The 22417-nt window shown below is 35.9% G+C and overlaps 1 protein-coding gene across 1 annotated transcript in view; it reads right to left on the bottom strand.

Annotated features, from left to right (window-relative positions):
• Positions 1–22417, bottom strand: part of ACBD6 (acyl-CoA binding domain containing 6) — a 119860-nt gene that overhangs the window by 74112 nt on the left and 23331 nt on the right. The window contains exons 4-5 of the mRNA XM_026703297.2: positions 14235–14317; positions 3001–3106 (exon numbers count right to left, since the gene is read on the bottom strand). Of these exons, the coding sequence (XP_026559082.2) occupies positions 3001–3106; positions 14235–14317 (189 nt within the window). The remainder of the gene's footprint in view (positions 1–3000; positions 3107–14234; positions 14318–22417) is intronic.

Raw genomic sequence — 22417 nt, 5'->3', positions numbered from 1 at the left:
ATGAATTGGAACTGCTCACTGCAGAATAGTGTCCTCAACCCTCACAAACAGTTTAAAAGGTAATCATGGATGATAATATAGACGCTGTGATAATCAACAAGACCAGACAAGGTCCAGGTGCCTCTACAAGTAAGCCACGATAACAACCAATACAGTTTTCAGTCTAGATCTGAATCCCATGTGTAAGAGATTTAGACAACTTCTTTAAACAGAGCTCTCCGTAACTGCTCCATAATACCACCTCTTCTGCCTTCCTTTTTAGGAAGGCCTAGAGACATGGTAGTAATTATTTAAGATGGCCAGGTCAAATGATCAAGTCTAGCGCTACCCCGCCTCCAGGATATGTTCACTACTTTGTACACTCACCTTCTCATTCCTACTCTGAACATGCAAGCTGGAGTGGCCGAAGCCTTATCTATAAGTAGTATAGCTCATTGCTCATGACTGAGATTAATATTAAGTAGAAACTGAGCTACTATAACGTATGTTATTGCTAAGTAATGAAAATGGTTCACGAGAAAATTCAGTGGTATAAAAAAACGGAGATCAAAATGTATCTTTCTCTTTCCTTCCAGAGGTCATCTATTAATGTGACAATAGCATATCCTATCTCATTTTCAACCCTCATTGAAGGATTGATACATGGACACCTGTGGCTAAATACATCACCTTAAAAACACTTTGCCACAAAAAAGGCTAATTATGACATGTGCTGGTTGTGCTAGTTGGAGTAATCTGGATCCAGAGAGTGTTTCTGGAGAAATGAGAAATTGTTATTTCCTTTAAAGAAGGTGGCACCAATTACACACACACACCTTTAGGTTATCTTTGACTTACAATCATTCATTTAGTAACCATTCAAAGTACAGCGGCACTAAAAATAGGGACTTATGACCAGTTTTCACACTTACAACCATTGCAGCATCCCTGTGGTGATGCAATCAAAATTCAGACGCTTGGCAACTGGCGCTTATTTATGATGGTTGATGTGTCAGGTTGCCTTTTGCGACCTTTGGACAAGCAAAATTAATGGGGATGCACAGATGCACTTAACAATCATGTTACTAACTTAATTGCAATGATTCACTCAGCAACTGTGGCAAGAAAGGTCATAAAATGGGGCAAAACTCACTTAACCACTGTTTCACGTAGCAATAGAATTTTTGCTCAATTGTGGTCAAAAGTCGAGGATTCAATCTTTTTCAGTTAGTATGAATAAGCCAAAATGGGAAGGGTGAAGAGACCATGTAATAGGAGAGATAACCGCATGCACCCTATCTCCATTCTCAGACAAAACTAACTGATCCCATAAGTAGATCAGATGATGCAACACATACTTCAGTATATAGTGCAAGAAAAGTACCATTGACATTAATATCAATTTTTTGTCAGCAGGTATTTAAAGAGTTTCAGCATTCAGATTTTCTCAACTAATGATAGTGAGCCTTTAATTTTCCTATAAAAGTGTTGTTAGTTATCTGATGATGCTATGTAGGCTACAATATAATAAAGGCTGCCAGATAGGCATATCTCTCTGCATTAATGTTTACTGAGTTATATGGCAAAACCTATGTTGTATATGATAAATCCCATGCTGGTCTTGTGCCCTAGTCACTGTCCTACTTCACAACACTGTTCTGAGCACCTCAGAATGAAGCCAGGCTCCACATAAATATACCGGGCTACTGAAAAATTGATCTGAAATGCTCTTTTTATTTTCCAATTCAACAGATTATGGAGGCCTTTTTAACTCTGGATTTCCTCAAAGGATTCAAGAACCTATCCGATTATTTTATTCCCTGGAGCAGATCATCTTAATGGGTCTCCCACTCTGGTAGAAGGGGAATGATGGAGTGCTTTCAAGCCTTACCCTCCTATCTTAGAATGACTCTAGTCCCTCCTTCCCCATCCAAATCTTCTTATATTTTGAAGAAAACACTAAATTGAAGGTATGTTCTGCCCAAAGGCAGACCTGGGACTGTCACAAAATTCTAAACTTAAATTCTTTATACCAGAGAACAGTGTATTGATTCCACCAACTTAGTTTACATAGTATGTATTTAAAATGAAATATAGTTAAAATGGCTAACCAGGTAGATATGCAGTGCTGCTAAAACTGGGGGGGAGGGAAGGGGAAATACAGAAGATTCACATATTCTTCTTCACATGAATGGCTTCATTCTGGTTAGCATAAACAACCAGTGCAAACAAACTAAAAATACCCACATTCAGGTGGATTATATCTTATATGTCAATCAGAGGAAACGCAATGGTACTTGGTTCTTCTGTACTACATATTGAAATATAAACACAGTTCAAAAAAAACTATGGCTGAGATGCCCAGGCTGAGATGGATCTTTAAGAATGCTTTGAACTTTCTTAAGGCAGTGGGAGCTATAAAGCTCTTCCAAAGAGGAGAGAGGGCAACCAATGACCTTCTGGGCAATGACATTAACCCTCTAGAGTGCTGTTCTATCTGCCACTGTGCAATTGGCAAACCATAGAGTTCAGTAATTTAAGATACTCTCTGTGGTGCAGTGGTAGATCACCAGCAGTTTTTCATTCAGTTGTTGTTTTCTGAGAAGTCACAGGTAGTATAATCTCTGCTGGGCCCTTTTGACCAGTGCTGCAATGTGAGCACCCCAGGTCAGGTCCTCTTTTACGGTAACACCATAAAAGATTTTCTGAAACTTAAAACTGTCCACTTGCTCTACTCAGTCTCCATTGATAAGCAAGTGTTGGATGTCTGATCTGTCCATTCTATAAGTCCACTATAAGCTCCTTGGTCTTATTGGTGTTGAGGACCAAGTTATTGTCTCCATACCACGAAAGCAACCAGTCTATCTCATAATAATAAGATATATAGATAAAACAGGACAATTGTATCTATATAGTTGTCTGGCCAAACTGGGACAGAGATACAGAAGCTTCAAGGAAGATTTTAAAAGACATTAATCTCATATATCAGACTTGTTGACTAAACCCACCCTGGCCCAATACCTTGTCATCTTTTGTGTTCACGTCAACTTTTTTTGATCGGATGGCTTTGGTTACATGGTCAATGTTATTTTCTCTGCAATAGTCAAATATGTTCTTATCTTCTTCCCTAGGAAGAAATAAAAAAGGGGTATATTTCCTGTTACCAAGCAAGAAATGCAAACTACACAAACATGAGAAGCTAGCTTTTTCATCAGTTCAATCATTTTATCATTACTGATTATTTTAAACTTTCAGTGTTTTTGACAAATATTATAGACATCCTGTATTTAAATAATATACTGCAAACTAACCCTCAAAGAACTGTAAGCTATAAATCAGTTTCACTTAGGAAAAAACCATTATGCATTTCTCATAATAATTCAAATTTTAAAACAAAAAAATCAATTAATATAGTTATTTGGGAAATCTATTCACCATCTTTCAAATGTGATGCCCACATATCTAATATAAACCTCCTCCTCACCACTTCTCTCTTAGCAAATCTAGGTTCTTAGCATGAGGGAAGCAACTACCTTACCTTAGGGACTGCAAGCAAGACAAACAAACAAACAAACAGAATATAAATTCTCTGTCCACAGTCCTATTTAGCAAACATTTACTTCACGTTCTCGGCCTGAACACTACTATATCTTTTGCCAAACAGAGGATTATTTATCTCTGAAGGATTTCAAATACTTGGCATCTACTGGAGAAAAACCTTGAGGCATGAGATGAAAAAAGCAAAAAGCAATGTAACTGAAACTATATTAACACAGTTGTCCTTACCAACTGTCTACCATGTTTATATACTGGTTCAACTCTCTGCAAAAGATCCCTCAACTTCATCCAATCATGACATTTTGGGCCCTCTCTTCTCAATGTGTTCACTCCTTCTTTAGTGATCTAATCTTCATTGATTTTTCTCTCACCTCAGTTTACGTCTTTTGTACTAATAAAACATTTTGTATTTAATTCCTATCTGTACGTTCTTAATATTACGGTAAGTCTTCTTGTTTTGCTATACATAATTAAGTACCTTATTTCCCACTGCATTCACTTTCACAAAATGGACATCATTCATTTTCCTTCTTTTGTTCAAATGTCTCAATTTCCCCATCTTTAATGAACATCCTATCAGGATACAGATTTTTTTCTATTTCCTCCACTAACTTGGAATAACTTGGTATAATTCATTTCTTGACAAACACTCACTCAGGTAACATGCAATGTATCTAATATGTCAGCAAATGTTAGTTCTCATTTAACAATACAGTATCGTTTGCAGAAATATAGAAACTTTCATGTCATAATTAATTTGTAATGTCACTATGATCATTCCATACTTTTATTCATAAATTATTAAATAGCCAATGGGACTTCATACATCCTTATCTTATGCCTTACTTAAAGTCGAACTATATGCTTCTACTGTATACTGCTCTTAATATATTCAGCAACCAACCTAACTTTTGTTTGCATAAAACATAACTCAAAATAATAATGCACTTTTTAAAAAGCTAGTAAGCTTTCAATAACACTTTCTCAAGTTTATATGTTTGTTAATGACCTGCTGATGAGCAACAATCTGATCTGCACACCTCTGCCTCACATGGACCTCACATTTTATTTCCCAAATTTTGCTCAGTGTCATCCATTGTATTATTTCAGTCAGGATTCTGTCAAACAAAATTTGACTATCTTCTTCACAATTGTTTTCTTCTTTCTACACAAGTTATACAATACCTTTTTCTTATCCTTATTTATTGTACCATTCTTCTTATCCACTATCATTTTTCACTTTATCATTCCACCAAGCATATTTTTGTACTTTCCATCAGCATAACTCCACACCATTGTGTGGCACATTGTAACATCATTCTCTTTACTCTTTCCCAAGCATCTTCCACACCTTTCTTTTGTCAATTGCCATACATTTTTTTTTGTGAGATTCTTATCCATAAAGGATTCATACTTTTTATTCCTGCAAATATTCTACTTCAACTCTCATTTATTTCATATTTACTTTCTTTCACGTCCTTTCCTAATCAAGAAAGCTCTTAATGCTATCAAATGGTTTGTTACATTCTGAATCTCTCCTCTCTCTTGTATGTTTCACTAATGATATATTTCATTACTTTAAACAATTAGATCTGTTTACATTTACATTCATCCCTTTGTTGTGAGTGTGTGCACTTATGTGTATTGTTTATGTATGAATTAATAAACGTATATTTAAAGCATATATTAGCAAAATATTCACTGTGGTTGTTCATACTCAAGTCTTTGAATGGCATAGTTACTTTTCTGCACTCTCTCATTCTCATCTATCCATTCATGCCACCTAACTGAGTAACATTCATGTTAGATTGTTCATTCAGAATGTTTAATTCCCCCCCTCCCTGGAATCATCTATGATTGTTTTTTACAATCATCATTCACAGGGGCGCAGCATGTATACCATGTAATGATCAATCTATGTACATACAATTATCTAGATAATATTAATTGAAACAATATGATATATAATTTTATCCTTTTTATCCACAGTTAACTCTATGTTTTTATTACTCTGAATACATTCATTAGCTGAATTCTAAAAGTTCTTTCAGATTCATTACAACTTTCCCATTAGTTTAACAGGCAACAATATACTGATTTTTATTTCATTTGTTCATTCATGCTCTTTACCATTTATTCCTCTTACATTCAAAGTTCCAATGTTTTATATGGCATAGTTATCACTAGATGAGGTGGAGTTTGCCCTCTGCTATTGGTAGATTTCAGCGAACTACCAACATGGTTTTGGTAGATTTCAGCTTTCATTTAACACTTTTCAGAAAGATCATAAGATGTAGAATATATTATTGGCCTTAATCGTACAAATGCCATATGCAACATTCCCTACTAACAATAAGGTTAATATCAGTTTTGCACATTGTGGTTAGCTCGTCTTAGGGATGTAGAATTTTGAACAGTGCCAGAAAGGGATGAAATGCTGAAAGTAGAGACAATGATACTTGGTTTATTAATAGTAGCCACTTATAAAACAGTTATTTGGTGGTGATAGAGATTTACTGTAGTTGAGTTATAAGATCTGTTTATTGTACATTCAGTTACATTACATTATAATCTATTTTCAAACTTTTGTTCTAGGCCACTTTAAGATTATAGAATAAATTACAGGAGGGGATTAAAGACCTAGAAAGTAGATTACAAAAAAAAAAAACAAGATGAAAAAATGAGGAGAGAGATGTTTCTTACTAGGCATAAATTGAATATTATAAATCAGGATGAGAGAGTTGAAGAGGTGAAAAGGGCAAAACAGAATTTTTTCGAACATGCACACCAGGGAGGTGGTTATCTCATAAATTAAGATAAGTAAGAGAAAGAAGGTTGATACAAGAATTGGAGGAGGATGGAAAATTAGAATATCGAATGACTGAGAAATAGCAAAAATTCACTTAGAGGTCTCAATTTGTCTTCAGTTGAGCTGAATGCTTCGAAAAAATCAGTGCCAACCATTCTGAAACTGGGAAATTTTAAATCAGGGTGCCATGTTAAGAATCCTTATTTGAGTCACTAAGATACAACTATGAGGAAGATTTCAGTAGAAGAGAACATATGTTGATTTTTGTTCCTTAATTCCATTCTTTTCCAATAGTTTTATTAAGGATTATGTTACATAAAACTAATATAAAAACCTAATTCAAAATATTTTAAGAAAATAAATATGTGCAAAAAGAAAAAAAAATCCTAAAACAGATAATAGTAAGGAAAACAAATGCCTTTATCTCCAACAAGTACATCTTTTCCGAATGAAAACCTCAAACGTCTTATCATATGCTGTATTACCTAGGTCATCTTCAGCAAACATCTATTATTATTTTTTAAAGGAAAAAAAATATTGTTGAGAGCTGTAGCACTATCCAGTACTGGGAATAATGCACAAATCTTCTTTGTCAGCTTTTCTAGCATGTCAGCTTCGAAACTAAACAGCCAGCTGATAAGATGGCTGTGTTCCATCACTATTTCCTCCTATTTTTCTGAAATCATCTAACTGTTACAGAAAGAATACCATGTGCCACAAACAGGTGGTCTTTCCTGTCTGCTTGTCATTGTGCTACTGAAGCAAGAGATGGAAGCCAAGACACAGTTGCAACAGATACTGTTTATGTCAAGGCCCTCTTACATCTCATAGGGCCCATCCTCTCATAATCTCTAATTATCTCTTCGTTTAATAGCCCCATCACTTCTGAGGCTCTCTTGGGTACAGGAAGAGGAAAAGCTCATTAACTGAACCCTTTCTCCTCTCTCCAGCCACCCATAGCTTTTAATTGCTTGGTGTTGTTATTATCTATCAGTGCAACTGGGATCATTTTCATAAGAAAAGGCGGTGTGGGGAGAGAAGCAAGCATGTCTCCCTGAGGTATGCATTGCAGACAAACCTTTGCTTTCTCCATTATTTATGCCAGCTGAGGTTTTATGGGCTGAATAAATCCATAACTCAAGTTTATTCGGAACAGTCTGCTTCCCTAGAGAGGAAGTGATGCCCACTTGCCTGTAGACTTCTGTGCTCTCCTCAGAGAATAACCAGAACCTAATGAGACATGTGTTACCCAATTGCCCACGCATGAAAAAAGCATACACTACACGCAAGATTAGTAATGCAGGAACCTGTGAAAAACCATGCACACCCCTTCACTCAAAGCAATATACTTTTGTTTTTCTTTCAGTGTAAGAGAATTTAGCTTAGCAATATTCTAGTTCACCTGGGTAAAAGTATCCTTCACACTTGTTAGAAAATGAGAATGCAAATAAAGGTCCTCGCTGTACGTTCCTTGAAGAAAATTATGCCACCGCCACCAGTAAACCATTACCTCATTTGATTTCAAGCTGTATCTCAGTAACTGGAAAATTTAATTTTAATCGATGCTTGGATAATAACTTGCAATTATTGGAAAGCTGATTTTTTTCCCCTTGTTTCCCTTACTGACTCTACAATTGATAACAAATGTAAAGTAGTATTTTAAACATTAGCAAAATCTACTAAATGATACTGATCACATCATTTCTGCTCTCATTTGTTTTTTAAAGGACAAGCATTCTTTACCTCAGCCCAAGTCACCTCACAGAATTGTTTTGTGGGGAAACTGGAGGAAAAAGGATTATTAGGTAGGTTCACTGCCTTGAGTTATTCATTAAACTCAAACATAAATCATAAAACCATACAAGCAGGGTAAATAAATAAATAAGTAATTTCCTTGCTCTTTTATATGAATACATTTCCACACTCACGGAGCTAGTGAGTTATTTCTTCTTGGTCCTTCCTTTAAAGCTTGAAGCAGGCATCTACAATAAGAATACTTTATTGGCAACATTTAAAAGTTTAAACAAAACATCCAAATGTTTACAATAAGGTGTTCTTTACCAATGCTTGAGAACCTTTAAATCTGGCAGTATCACGAATGAAGTTCAATAGCTCTTTAAAAGACAATAATCTTGATTCCTAAATTCTAATTTACTGTAGAAGTCTTTCTTTTTATCCTTACCTCTTTATTGGAAGAAATTTATACAGCATCTTAGATCACAGTTTAAGCTTCCCAATACTTTGATGTACGGAACTGTTTTTTATTTAAGCATCACTCTCTCTTTCATTTAGCTGCTGTACATCCTTCTTCAAATGCAATGTCAATGTATGGGTAAATTGCAAATAAAGAAGGGGGAATGTAGAAGCCTAGCCCAACATTCATAGTTTGGGCTTTTTACTTAGGCATTGACTATTATTGAAAGAATTTGATTACCTACAGTACAACACAAGAATGAACAAAAATAAATAAAACAACTTAAGAATCAGGATTCTAGTAAAAGAAATTATTACCTGCAAAATAAATATTAATCTTGATAAGACAAATATTTATTTACTGAATTTATATGCTGCCCATTTCTTTCTTCTATATGAATAGTCAGTCTCCAAAGTGACTTTTCTATATCTTTTGGAATGAAAAAAAAATTACTTCTCAAAAAGAGGATGGAATAGCTCCTGGAAAGAATATTGTACGGTAGCTTCTGGACAAAATACTGAGAAAGTCCTCTTTCTACCAGATTGGGAAAACACAAATGACGGATCTCTTATCAAAGACCCTGGGGTCTGAGAAACTTCATTTTAGTGAAGACAAACCTAAGTTATTTATAACTTAAAAGTGGTAAAGAAGGTTTTGAGGTATACCTCCAAATAGGTAACATAAAATGTTGAAATTAAGAATTTATATTCCTTATTTCCAATGTATGCAAGAAAGGAATCTGGCTGAAACTTGGGAATCTGTTATAATTTTGTAATGTCTTTCATATGTTGTTGTTTGTGTTATATATAAAAAACAATTGAGATACCCCTCTCTCTATCTTCCAAGGAACGGACTCATTTTTTATGTGAGCACAAACTTAATGCTAGGAGAAACTCAATGATATCCATTGTATGGCTCCATGTTTATTTCTGCAATTTAATAATTAACATTCCTAACAAAAACTTGAGACTGAATAATTTATGAATTACTTATTTAGGGAAAATGTATAAACTATGTAAGGAAAGCTGGTCTTAATTTTTTTAGGACTACAGTACATATGTGTCCATGTATACTGACCTCTGGTACTTTCTGTCAAAGTTGTTCATTTATCTCTCAGATCAAATAATCAATTCTAGAGCTATCAATCTTTCCATTTCAGTACTAGGGTGGTCTAACCCTAAGAGTTTGCCAGATGGCTGCTTGGATTAATGGGATTAATAACATTCTGATAAATTACATGGCATCAGAGTGAAAAATATGATAGGGACTATCAAGCATGTTTCTTATAAAATAAAACTGGAGATTGAGAGACAGGAATCAGTAATAAAATGTTTGTTGATTTTAAATTTCATCCTTTTTATCTGGATTCAAGGAACCATGTTTATTTGAAATGACTAGATGGACACAGCAACCGTTTGCCCAACTATTTTGAATTATTTTCATATTTTTCTATTTACTTCTTGAGGATGTAAATAGAATATATGGAGGCATGAGAGGTTTGACCTGGTTGCTCAGTTTTGTTTTGTTTTTAGTTAAGACAATCATGGATAAAGATGGAGATCAATGTTTTCTTGTAGGAAGAATGTGCTTTCCTCAGTCTAAAATTATAAGACTTCTACTAAAAAAGAAAACAAAATCCATTAGTCCAGGAGATCTGTTTTCATAGAGCAATCTGAAACATATTTCTAAGAAAAGATAATCAAAAGATAAGAAGGGCAAATGTGACTATTCCTGGTGTAATTTAATAAGATTAAGAAGCCATTATACTGTATAACATTTGCTGTTTGCATAGAAATTGTTTATAAGACCACACCACTTGTACCTATTTTTCTAAAACTGGATGTCCTTAATTTCTATAAAAAGGACAATTCCATATTTTATTTGAAAAGAAACCACATATTTAAAAGTTATAGACATTTCCATTTCTTCAATACTCAAACTTTAAAGGAATTCTACAATAAGAGCTTGTAGTATTCTTTAAAAGTTATCTGAGAAATAATACTCCCCTTACAAATTTCATTTGTGCTAAAAAGTAAATAAATACTATTTACATAATTCTTATCCCAGATAATGGAAGGTTAAGTACAGTATTATACTTCTTAATTTTGCTTCAGGTATGAAGAACAAGATCAAATGGAAAGTAACTTCTTATGAAGTTTTTCCCATTTAGAAATCATCTTCCAAAGACATGCATCATAGCTAGCTTACTAGGGCCTTCCGGCCCATACCAACTTTGTGCATGCTGGTGGACTACCCAAACCCCACCTTTTCAGGCACTGCTATATGATTGTTTAACAATTGCAACAGGACAAACTGGAATTGTAGCCACTGAGCAAAGTAGCCAACATGGGTGACTTGCTTGATGACTACAATGACTTACAACAAATTTCCAGACTCAGTTGTAGTCATAAGTCGAGAACCATCTGTATTTTACTACAACTAATAAATGAGTGGAATGCAAAAGCAGAAGAAATGGAGAAATCTAGAATAAGAGAAACCCAACAGTACAAATCATAGACCAACAGTATTTCACGAAGAGAATCCATTGTTTATTGCTGAAATTTATTTTAAGCAACATTAATACAGACTTGACACATGGTTATCATTGATATGCAACTTTGGAATCAAATCAGCTATATAGTAGGCAACCAAAGATAGAGAAGTGCAATCTGAAACAGATTGCTTCCAAGTACAAAGAAACCATGAACTATTTTTGTTAAATATATGGGTTCTATTTCCAAAATTGAAAAAATAAACATAGACATAAGCTGCAGATGAAGAAGAAATTAATGTCATAAACTAGTCTTCTGAGGAAGAGGAAGCAGTTTGTATCTATACAAACAAATGCAGGAAAAGATTCTGTGTCCTAAGAATTTAGAAAGATCATTCTCTAAACCTATACTAAAAAGGATGTGACAATTACCTATTATAATAATTACTCATGTGATTTATTTTTAATACAATTTATAGGCCACTTGACTCCCAACTACGCTGGGCACCTTACAATTAAAAAGTAAATACAAAAAACAAAATTGAGTTCATGAACAGCGTGAAGGCAAATATATGAACCAAAAAACCAACCCTCCCCAATCATTCCCCCAGACCCTAATCAATCATCATTTTGCCCTAAAGCCTCAAAGAACATTCAGGCTGTTAATAGCTTCTGAATGACATCAGTGTAGAAGCTACTCAGAGGGGGGATATTATTATAGAGAGCGGACACTGCAAAAGAGAGAAAGCATGTTTCTCGAATTCTGCCAGATAAAGTACACTCACTCTGCCCAATCTCACTGGATCAGCAAAAAGAATCAGAGACAGACAATCCCTCAAATAACCAGGCCCTATGCCACGAAGGTCATTATAAGTGACCTTCAGCAGTTTGAATTGCATCTAGAAGCCAAATGGCAACTCCTTTAAATATACTTTTCAAACTATAGATCCTGAGTCAGTCATTATAAGAACTGATCAATCAATCCTGAACCAAATAAAAATTGCTAATCATCATCTCCAACGAAAAGTCAAACAGAAAGTCAGAAGATCATGATGTAAATAGATATCAAATTGGAAAAAAATGACTATGCTTACTAAGGTTGAAGGAAATAAAAGAGGACAATGAAAAAGTGGATGGGAATAAAGAAGTGACAGAAAAAAATCCATGTTATTATTACAGATAATATAATATAAACATTTATGTACTCTATGGAATTACAAGAAGTCAAGCTGAACACAACAGCACAACTGCAAACATTTCAATAAGAACAATAAATAACAGTGGAAAAAACCAGACTAAGAAGTTAGTGAAGGTCTGAAAATGTACATGTACAGGAAATAGAAAGAGGAAAGATCACAAAGGAAGACTCATACAACCAGAATTGTAAAGCAGATGTCAGGAAAGCTAAACTTCAATTAAGTGAAGGATAGTAATATATAGAGAGAGACAAGAGAAAGAGAATCAATGTTCATTGAAGATAATAAAATGTTAACAGGTCAACAACAAAAAAAGTAGAGAAGATAGAATTTTTCATCATTCACTTTTAAACAGAAGAACCAAGGAACAGGTCAGAAGGTCTCTTGTATGTGTACCATGACGCTGCATGCAGTCCATGAATAAATAAAACGGATCTTGTGGCATAAGCTCAAAGTTTCAATCTGATTAACAGACCAAACATGTTGCTTATTTCATTCTGACAAAGCAGCAAGCTCCTTCAAATGCCCATTAGTACAGAAAGAAAATGACTGTCAAAATCCTTACTTATATCATCCAGGACTAGATGGAAATCTTGTTTTCTGAAACAGTACCAACTGAAGCTTCCAGACCAGTTTCAAGGGTAATACAACATGGGCAAAACAGATAATGCAGATACATCTGCACTTGCAAGAATGAGCTTCAGAGAACATCTTTCCAGGTAGCAACAGAATGTTTATAAGTGTTCTTCAGGTGTGGTGCTTTCAGCATTTATCTAAATAGATCTTTGGGGATAGTCGATTTTTGTTTCAAATCCTGGTCTGAACTTGAACTGAACTGCTTGGAATCCAGGAAAGAATTTTACTCACACAAACCAACAGAATATCATCCAATCAAATACCTTACCCACAACAGAGGCATGTGGGTATTATCAATTTGGTTCTCTATTCTCAATCTAGAAATTCTGGAGATGCCCATTTACCAACAACATTATTACCCTTATCTAAAGGCTGAATTTACAAATGTATTTATTACCAACGGAAGGAAAAGGGAATGGCTTTAAAGGATAGAGGAAGAGCAGCTAACAAGGGAATTGTCAGATTGGAGGGGGCCTGAGCCAAGAAAAGACCTTGAGAAAATGTGTCCATGCAAAGGGAGGAGAGGGAAAGCATAATCAGATTGCCAGACTCTGTTACTATATCTGTTAAATAAAAATTTATAATTTATAATTAAATTTATAATTTAAAAAGTTATAATTTATAATAAAAATAGTAGTGACCTACATGACATTGTTTTCTTGATCTGGGTCTATCTTGTATGGCTGGCATCAGCTCAAAGTTTCAGTATGTTTAACAGAACAAAAACGTTACTTATTTCATTACTCTATATTTTCCATTTCTTAGCTTCTTTTATTTAATCATAACTTTCATATTTAATCTTCACACATTTTTCTTTTAATTTCACAAACTGACCTCAATTAGTAACCTTAAATTTATACTGCTTCCTTAATTTGTCTTGACCAGCTGTATCATTTAGCATAATCTTTATTTTTGTTAAGAGGTTAATAAAGAATTACCAGACAATTTTATCAGTGCTTACATCAGAACTCGGAACTGATTTTCCAGGGAGGTTTCCAGTTAGATATATAAGACTATATCTTCAGCTAGAACATTCAATTAAAAAGCACTGAATACAGCTTATAAATAAAAGTGAAGGGCAAGGAGATTAAAAATCATTACAGTTCTTATTTAATATTTCCTCCCAAATATTAATCTTTCTACAAAATTTAAACAATTTAACCTGAAAAAAATACATATAACATACACATAGATACACCCAAACATTTCACATTAGGGATAAATTAGTACCAGCAATATAGACAATTACTGATTTAAACTGTTATATGCCTAGAAAGTACTTTTATGTTATTTCTAATCTGAGAGGAAAAGTATCCTGTTTCAAATATTCTGAAAAATGCCATAAATTATAAAAATAGCAGACAAATTCACCTGATGGTTTCTTCTTGATACAATGAGCTGACAACTGGACCTCCATATACAGATTTTCCTTCCTTTCCTTTCTTTTCTGATATCTGAAAGAACATAGTAATACTTGTTTACACATTTTGATTCTGAAACTATGCAGATCATGGTCAAGAATAATTCCATGGAATCATTTCCCCCTCTCATTTTCAGAGACTAGTTATAACATTTAAGATCACAAAAACATACCTTGCCTTATCAACAATGAAAAGCAAACTTATAACAGTTATGCCAAGATCCACCAGCTAGGTACTAAATATATCAAATAAGTATACATAATAATAACATACTTTTGAGTTCATATGAGTCCAGGAATGTGTTGCCATTATTAGAACCGAACTGATATCACAGTCAACTCCACTGATGATTCTTCAAGCTTCCTTACTTTCAGCTTCAATTTAGACAGAAATCTTATGATGTTAAGTGTTCCGTATTGGAAAACAAATACAATGTTAAACAAGTGCAGAAAATTATTTCTGAAATTGGTTGAACAAGCATGAAGGAGCCAGCAATGAAGTGTCTCAGGCAGCAGCTCCATATTAAGCAAGTTAAGACTCATGTGCAAATCTTACAATACAGTCAGGTTACTCAGTCTCTGAAGCAGATCTTAAAAGACTAGTATGTGCGCAACTACTTTGTATTCTAGTAATAGGAGATTTAATAGAAATATGGAGAAATGACTTCATGATGGGTACGGAGTCATTTGTTTGACTAGCATGGAAGTTTTGGACATAATATGTCAACTAGGCAGATTCCTAAATGCTGGGGAGGAGACATCAACAACATCAACATTAGAAAATGTTCTCTATGGCATCAACATATGGGACACAGTATCTTTCTGAATTGCCTGCAGGGAGTTGAAGGCAACATTTTTATGGTTCTGCTTCTACCACAATTTCTTGATTTAATTGGGGGTGCTGGAAGAGCAGGAATTGAGCCCTTGGGACCTCCTTTGTGGGGTTTTCCATCATTTGAGCCTCTCTCCTGTATTATTTAATATATACATATAGCTGTTGAGAGAGATCATCTGCTGGCTCAGGGTGAGTGTCACCAATATGCCAATGACAGTCAATTATACGTAGCTATCCCAGGCTGAGATGGAGATGTCATACAAGTTGTGAATCAGTGCCTGCAAGTGGTTAGGAAGAGTGAGACATAACAAGCTCGGACTAAATCTACCAAGACTGAGCTACTTGATGCCATTCGAGTAACCTGTTAATATCAGTCCCTGTCTTGTTTCAGGTTGAGCACATACATGCCAAACTTACTTACAAATAAGTTCACTAGTGAGTGGCAAGCAATTGCTTACATGGCAGGGAGAGAACTGATGAGTTCTCGTATTCTCTCTCTCACACTCAACCAATGTGGGAGAGCAAGGTTTTTTTTTCTGTGGCAGCTCACTCCAAAGTCAAAATAGAGCAAGGATACTGTAAGCACAGTCTATAGTAGCCCAGGGAGCCAGCTGCCAAGGAAGTTAATCAGTTACCCAGGGTCAAACAACTAAGATTCAGATTGCAAACAGGAAGGAGCAGAGAAGTGAGTTTGGTTTGGTTATTCCCAACAAAGAGCCTGACTGTTGGCAGTTAGCCCAATATAGACAGGCTCCAAGGATTAAAAAATACAACATCTTTGTTTCTTGAAAAGCAGAGTGTCTGTGCTTGGTATTTTCGGGTTCCCAATCTGTTCTCCACCTAGGTTGTCTTTGGATGATTTGTTTATCATCTGATTCTCCTACATAACTATCTGCCTGGATCAGTCAACTTCAGGTGGTTGACAGCTTACTGAATCTTTAAAAAAAAATAATAATACAACAAAGCTTTTTTTTTAAGGAAGATAAAATTAATACACATTAATGTAAAATAATTCTCATTTATTTTCTAATTGACATCTTGCTGAATGCTGAGACTGTTAAGCAGCCCTCAGCTGCTTATTCCTCTAAGTCAGAGTTGATCACAGTTCTGGTACTCACTATTCAAGGAGTAAAGGTCCCTTGAAGAAGCTAATGCAAGATCTGAGGATTCTTCATACTTGTCTTTCCTCAGATTTGGTTACTGCAGCAGTTGGGATTCCCTGATGATGGTGATTTGTTGTAAGAGCAAGGGAGATGGCTCTGATGAAACTATGCAAGAACTACTACCTAGGCAAGGGGGGAGGGGTGAAACATTTTTAAAAACCAGTGGAACAAGATAATATTCAGAAGCAGATTGGGCAAACACTTCTCTGACTCACTGAAGCTAAGAAAAGGAAGCATACCTCAACCAAGAGTCAAGAGCTTAATTAAATAAAGTATAGCTCAAATCTTTCTATGGAGTTGATTTTCTGGTCTACCTAGTAGGGCTACCTTTGGAGACAACTCAGAAGCTACTGGTAGTTCAAAATCTGGTGGCAAGGCTCCTGTTGAGTCAATCCCATTAGCATAGAATACCATCTAGTTTGAAGTTGCATTAGCTGCTGGACAGAATTTCAAGTGCTCATTTTTAAGCCCTTCACTGCATTGTACCAAATGATATTGGGCAATGTCTTCATAAGATAGAATCTGTTTTGCTGGTATAAACATCCAGAGAGGGTCTATTGACATGATGTGTATGATGGGCCTTCTCAGTGGAAACCTCTACTAGTCCAGAAGTGAGGATGACCCCTTCCTTCTTATATTTAGGAGGCAATTTAAATCTATTCTGGTTATATTAGGATTAAAATTGATCAATTACTGTTAGATCTAAGCCCAAGATGACATGGCAAAATCCAATTGAGTTCAGCCATTTATTTGTTACACCTAATGGATAGAATCTTGCCAAACTAAAGCTATATGCTTCTAATCTATTAGATATATCCTGAGGGATTCTAGGATGTAGCTACCCTCTTCAACTGCACACAGTCTCGTAATTTGGGCTTCTTTCTGATAGAATATACTTCCTCCTCCCTGGGAAAGTTCTGTGCTGCCAAGACTTCCTTCCACTACTTTTCCAGGTTTACATTCTTTTGGGAAAAGGAGTGGCAGAATCTGAGGGTGGATCTGAAAGACAGATCAACCTAGAATCCCTACATAGCCACAAATGAATTGGATTAGTGTCAGGTGCAAAAGATCAGGTCCACATATGAAGGTCCAGTTAAACTGATTTACTGCTACTCATGCCTACACACAACTAACAGTTAGCAGCTGCTTGGATTTAGACAAGGGTAAACAGAATTCAAGGGAGGCTGGACTTAGTTCAACTTCTGGCTACGTAGGGATTTTAGGCTGATCCCTCTTTTAACTCTGCCCCCAGATTCTGCCATCCATTCTCCTAAAATTCCATCACAATCACCCAAATAAGAGACTGCCATGTTTTAAGTTATAAACATCAGTAGCGGAAGTATATAAAGGAGGAAATGCTGTTATAATGGTCTACTTTAATTATTCACAAAGAGACTGGATGTATTCATATTCCCTCATAATAAAGAAAACAAATTCTAGAAGTACATCTTGAAAGAGTTGGTCATGATGCTTGGATCTGAGTGTAGTAGACATGATGGGGAACAATGACCTCATGCAATTAGATTAAATGCATTTGTAAACAAAGCACCACCAAGGAGTTCCACACTGAAATACTAGACTTTATTATATTGACTGTTTCCTAATATGACTTGATTGCTGATTGTACCCTATGACTATCATTAAGTGTTGTACCTCTTGATTCTTAATGAATGTATATTTTCTTTTATGTATACTGAGAGTATTCACACCAAGACAAATTTCTTGTGCGTTCAATCACACTTGGCCAATAAAGTATTCTATTCTATTCTAGACTTGGGAAGGGAAAATATTTCCCAAATGAAGAGACTGATAAAAAAAAAGAAATTATTCAAAACAGCAAAATTGGGAGCCTAGGCAAAATGTATATTTCAATGCAGAAAAGGAAAAAAAATCATGAGGGTGCCCATTTGGCTGACAAATTTAGTCAAGGAGGTTATTCTTGCCAAACCAAGAAGATCAAAAGGAAATATAAGCACTGGCAAAAAAGAGTCTGAGGAGTACCTGGCTGGAAACAAAAAACAAAAATTAAAGTTTATTCAGCTACAATAGAAGCAGGAAACCGGACAGATGCTTTTGGACTGTTCGATGACAAGGAGAGGAAAAGGGCCACTCCAAGAGGATGTGGAGATATCACAGAACATGAATGAATTCTTTGCATCTCACCACAGAGGACAAAAATTGGCAATTCAGTCAGTCTCTTGTGGCGTTCAGCAGTCACTGCCCAGTGTAGCAGTGGTGGGATTCAAATTTTTTTACTACCAGTTCTGTGGGTGTAACTTGGTGGGCGTGGCAGGGGAAGGATATGGTAAAATCTCCAGTCAGAGGTGCTATTTGCCGGTTCTCCAGACTATTCAAAATTTCTGCTACCGGTTCTCCAGAACTGGTGAGAACTTGCTGAATACCAGGTTCTGACCAGAACAGTCCTCCTTGTTGGTAGGAAGAAGAGGCTGCTGGAAGGTCACAGCAGTTTGTATTGCCTTCTACCTCAATCTTTCATTCCACTCTACCATTGATGCAAGTGTTTCAGGGCCACAAAATCTGGATGGGAGTGGTTCATGTGCTCCCTGCTGGTGTTTGGCACTTTCTGCCAGGGCTGCTGAAACTGGATCCTATCTTCTTCTTCTTTTTTCCCCACAGATGCCAACATTTTATTTTAAGCTCCTTGACTTACATGTAACAGAGTAGAAGGGAGAGAAGGCCATCCCACTATGAAAATCCCTCCCTTCCAAATAAAAACAGAATTGCACAATCTGGACATCACCGCCACCCCTTGGGCCTCAAGATTCTTCTGGACAGTGGTGACCTCATCATTGGCCAGGGAAGCCAGGTGCTCCTGGTTGCATTTCATCATCTTCTACAGTTCATTTTTGGTTTCATTGTGGATCATCTGCTGTTTGGTGTGCTTTACCCAATACAGCCACCTTTTCCTCCAATCTGGGCCCTCCATGTCTTCAATGATGGATTCTGTGACTCTGCCTATCTTCTTGTTGGGACTAGTCAGAGATTTTGAAAAGGCCACTACTGCTGTTATCACCTAATATATCTTTGTTAGAAGAAATCCCCCCTTCAGCCACTGCTGCTGACTCCGATGGCTGAGAGTGGTGATTTGCAAACCTCACAGCCTGAATATGAAAGGCAGAATATCTGGTGCTTAGTTAATTGGCCTCTGCCTGCCTTGTCACCCTAGCAAGGTGATTATAACTTTATACTCAATATAATCTCAAGGTAATCCCCCAAGTTCTCAAGGTAATTTTTTTCTTGGCAATTAAACTCACAGTTTAAGATTGCTACCTACCATGGCTCTTTGCTCACTGTCCCTCTCCTGTTTTACGGAAAGATCTGGCACAATTTGGTTCATTAGGCCCTCTTTTTGCCCCATGCCATTTCACTCCGGTGTTGAAGGCCATAGGCATGTGGCAGAGTTGGTCTAATAACAGTGGATTCAGCTGAGTGGGTAAGTGGAAAGTTAGTTGATTGACTTTTGTCCTGCAACTGCTGCACAACTTTTTGCTGGAATCATTGGCTATTTTGCCTTTTCCAGGTGATCACCAGACTTAAAGAGGATGGAGTGGAGTCCATGGCTGGCTTGTGTGGATGGCTTGCTCCAGACTTTTTGCCATCTTAACCAGAGGACTGCAATGTACTGAGGCTGAACTTTTCATCTTTGGACTGAGGAACTTGTGCTGATTTGGAGGAAGTGGCCATAGTTAGTTTTGGCAATATCTTTGACTTTCCCTGGGTGAGCACTCTGTGTTTGTGTGTGCAAACATCTATCTGTCCGTTTGTCCATCTCTCTGTCGGAATGAGGAACCTGGGCTTGTTCCAGGTAGGTAGATTGGGGAAGAATGTGGGTTCTCTGATGCTTGATGAGAGTGAGTGGAAAGGATTGAGAGAGTCTATGGGTGCAAGTTAGTTGTGTGTGGGGGGGTGCTATTTAGGATCCGGCCACTAAATGCTCCTGCAGAAGTGCCCCTCTGAACCAAGTCATCCCTTGATGAGGAAGTTAGAAAGTTTTGGAGTTCTTTCTCCAGCAGTTCAATAAAATCCAGTCACATTGTTCCATCTAGTTTAAGTCAACAAAACTGAGGAGATATTCAATTCTAGCTCTTGTATTGATTAAGCTGAGGAAAACATCACGCCTGCACACATGAAATAAAGAGTTCAGATAAAATGCTTGGAATAGACCAGAACATTTGAAACAACACAACTCAAAATAGCCATTTTTGAGCTTAAAAGTGAAATACTTTGAACACACAGGTACCAAAATACCTGCATAGCTTTTTTTTTGCTCAGAATTTTTCAAGCTATTCTACAGATTTGTATCTACTGATAAAAAATGAAGATCCTTTTGTTCTACTGAAACAAACAAATACGTTTTAAAATATTGACTTCGTCAGTATTTTTGTTAATGTTTATCTCAGTTCTGTTTGGTTGCTTCTTTCTCTTCTATAAAAATTAAAGGGCAATAAGGATAGCATAGTGATGTATCAAGCAGATACCCACGGCATTCAATATACCATTGGTATATTGTTAGTTAGCCTTATATATGAAGAAAGAAAAGAACCTTGCAGAGAAGTTTCATTGCTGCATATCTGCCAAATACTCAGAAAGCTTGTTCACTTATTAAAATGAAATTAAGTGGCAACTATGAAATGTAGATCAAAGCTGCTTTATATCAAGTTCTAATTGAATATAGATGTGTGAATTCCAATGAGTAGTTGCTCCGATTACTAAATTCTTATACAAAAACAAAAAACTTCCCAGTCCGAAATTCTGCCTAGACCCAAATTCTGCCTAGAAACAGCATGGATTCCATTTGGAAAGCCATGACCCTTAAAAAGAGGGTAAACAGTTTCCAACGATACCTTTAAATAATATTAAGATTTTCATTTAACCTTGTTTGGGTTGCAAAGTTCTCTTATCAATCTTGACATATATGCTCATACACTGTGTCTCCAAAGCTACACCTTTGCATGACAGATTCCAAAAATTTCAAAAGAGTTTATAAATCCTGGTTTATGTCTGCATACTTGGAAGAGACTAAATAACAGTGATCAGGCATTGGGCAGTAAACCTTCACTGGGTCACTCCAAAGGATTGTGAAGTGTTGCTATTTCTGCCTCATTGAACTGTACACTTTATCTTCAATAAAAACCATAGCTTGACTGAAGATACAATCAGTTCTTGACCAGCTGTCACTGACAATGGTATTCCAGAGGTCTACAATTCTGAAAGCTATATTCCAAATGGAATGGAAATGCAGGGAGTACCATTTGCTAACATCATTAATTCAGTCTTGCCTCTATCTCACTTATTTCTTTATACACATGTCAAGAGATGTACTTCTAAACTGTAGTCAGGCATAAAAGAGGTGTCATGTATCCCAAATGAGAGGTTAAAATATAATGACAGACATATTAAATACACTGTCCAATGCCTTCACAACAATTTTATGTCCATCTTCTTTTAAAAAGATAGTAACTCAAATACAATTACAGGCTCTTACAGAATCGTGGTTGAACAATAAAAAAACTTGAAGAGGATGGCTGAATTATGCAAAAATCATATAAAAAGAAAGCTCACTAACAAAATTGAATTCTGCCTTTGACGGCATCTATGTCCAGATACAAACCTTCTTGCATATTATTGAATTTCAGGTTTTTGTTCTCTGCAAAATTATTGTAATAAATTCTAACTTTTAAAGTATATTGGAATAAATGTACCATATTCCATCTACATCAGTGGGTAGACCATGATAGAATGTACTTTTTCCCCCGCTCCAATTTCCCTTGTCTATGGAGATTCTCAAGTCATTCAGGTCATGGTTGTCCCAAAGCTGCTTTTTCAAAAGGTAACTGGACAAAATCCAGTTGCCTTTGGAAAAAGTATCTTTGGGACATCCAGTTTCTTTCTTCCAACCTCTTCTGGTTGATTCTAGTAATCTTTCTAAAAGGAAATATTTTTTTAATTACAGAATGTATTAATAGAACTATTATTTGCTGCTACGCTTGGAATTTGTTGAAATGCAATTGTAAGTAATTATCTTAACAGTTTAAAAAAGCTTTAGATATACTTTCATATAAAACAATATTGTATAGGAATGCTCTGAATCAGAAATATCATTCACCAATCCAGA

Source organism: Pseudonaja textilis, chromosome 3 (assembly GCF_049901715.1).
Source record: "Pseudonaja textilis isolate UNSWEBS1 chromosome 3, rPseTex1.2, whole genome shotgun sequence".
Lineage (NCBI taxonomy): Eukaryota > Metazoa > Chordata > Lepidosauria > Squamata > Elapidae > Pseudonaja > Pseudonaja textilis.
The sequence above is the reverse complement of the archived record's forward strand: the minus strand, read 5'-3'. Positions and strand labels throughout refer to the sequence as shown.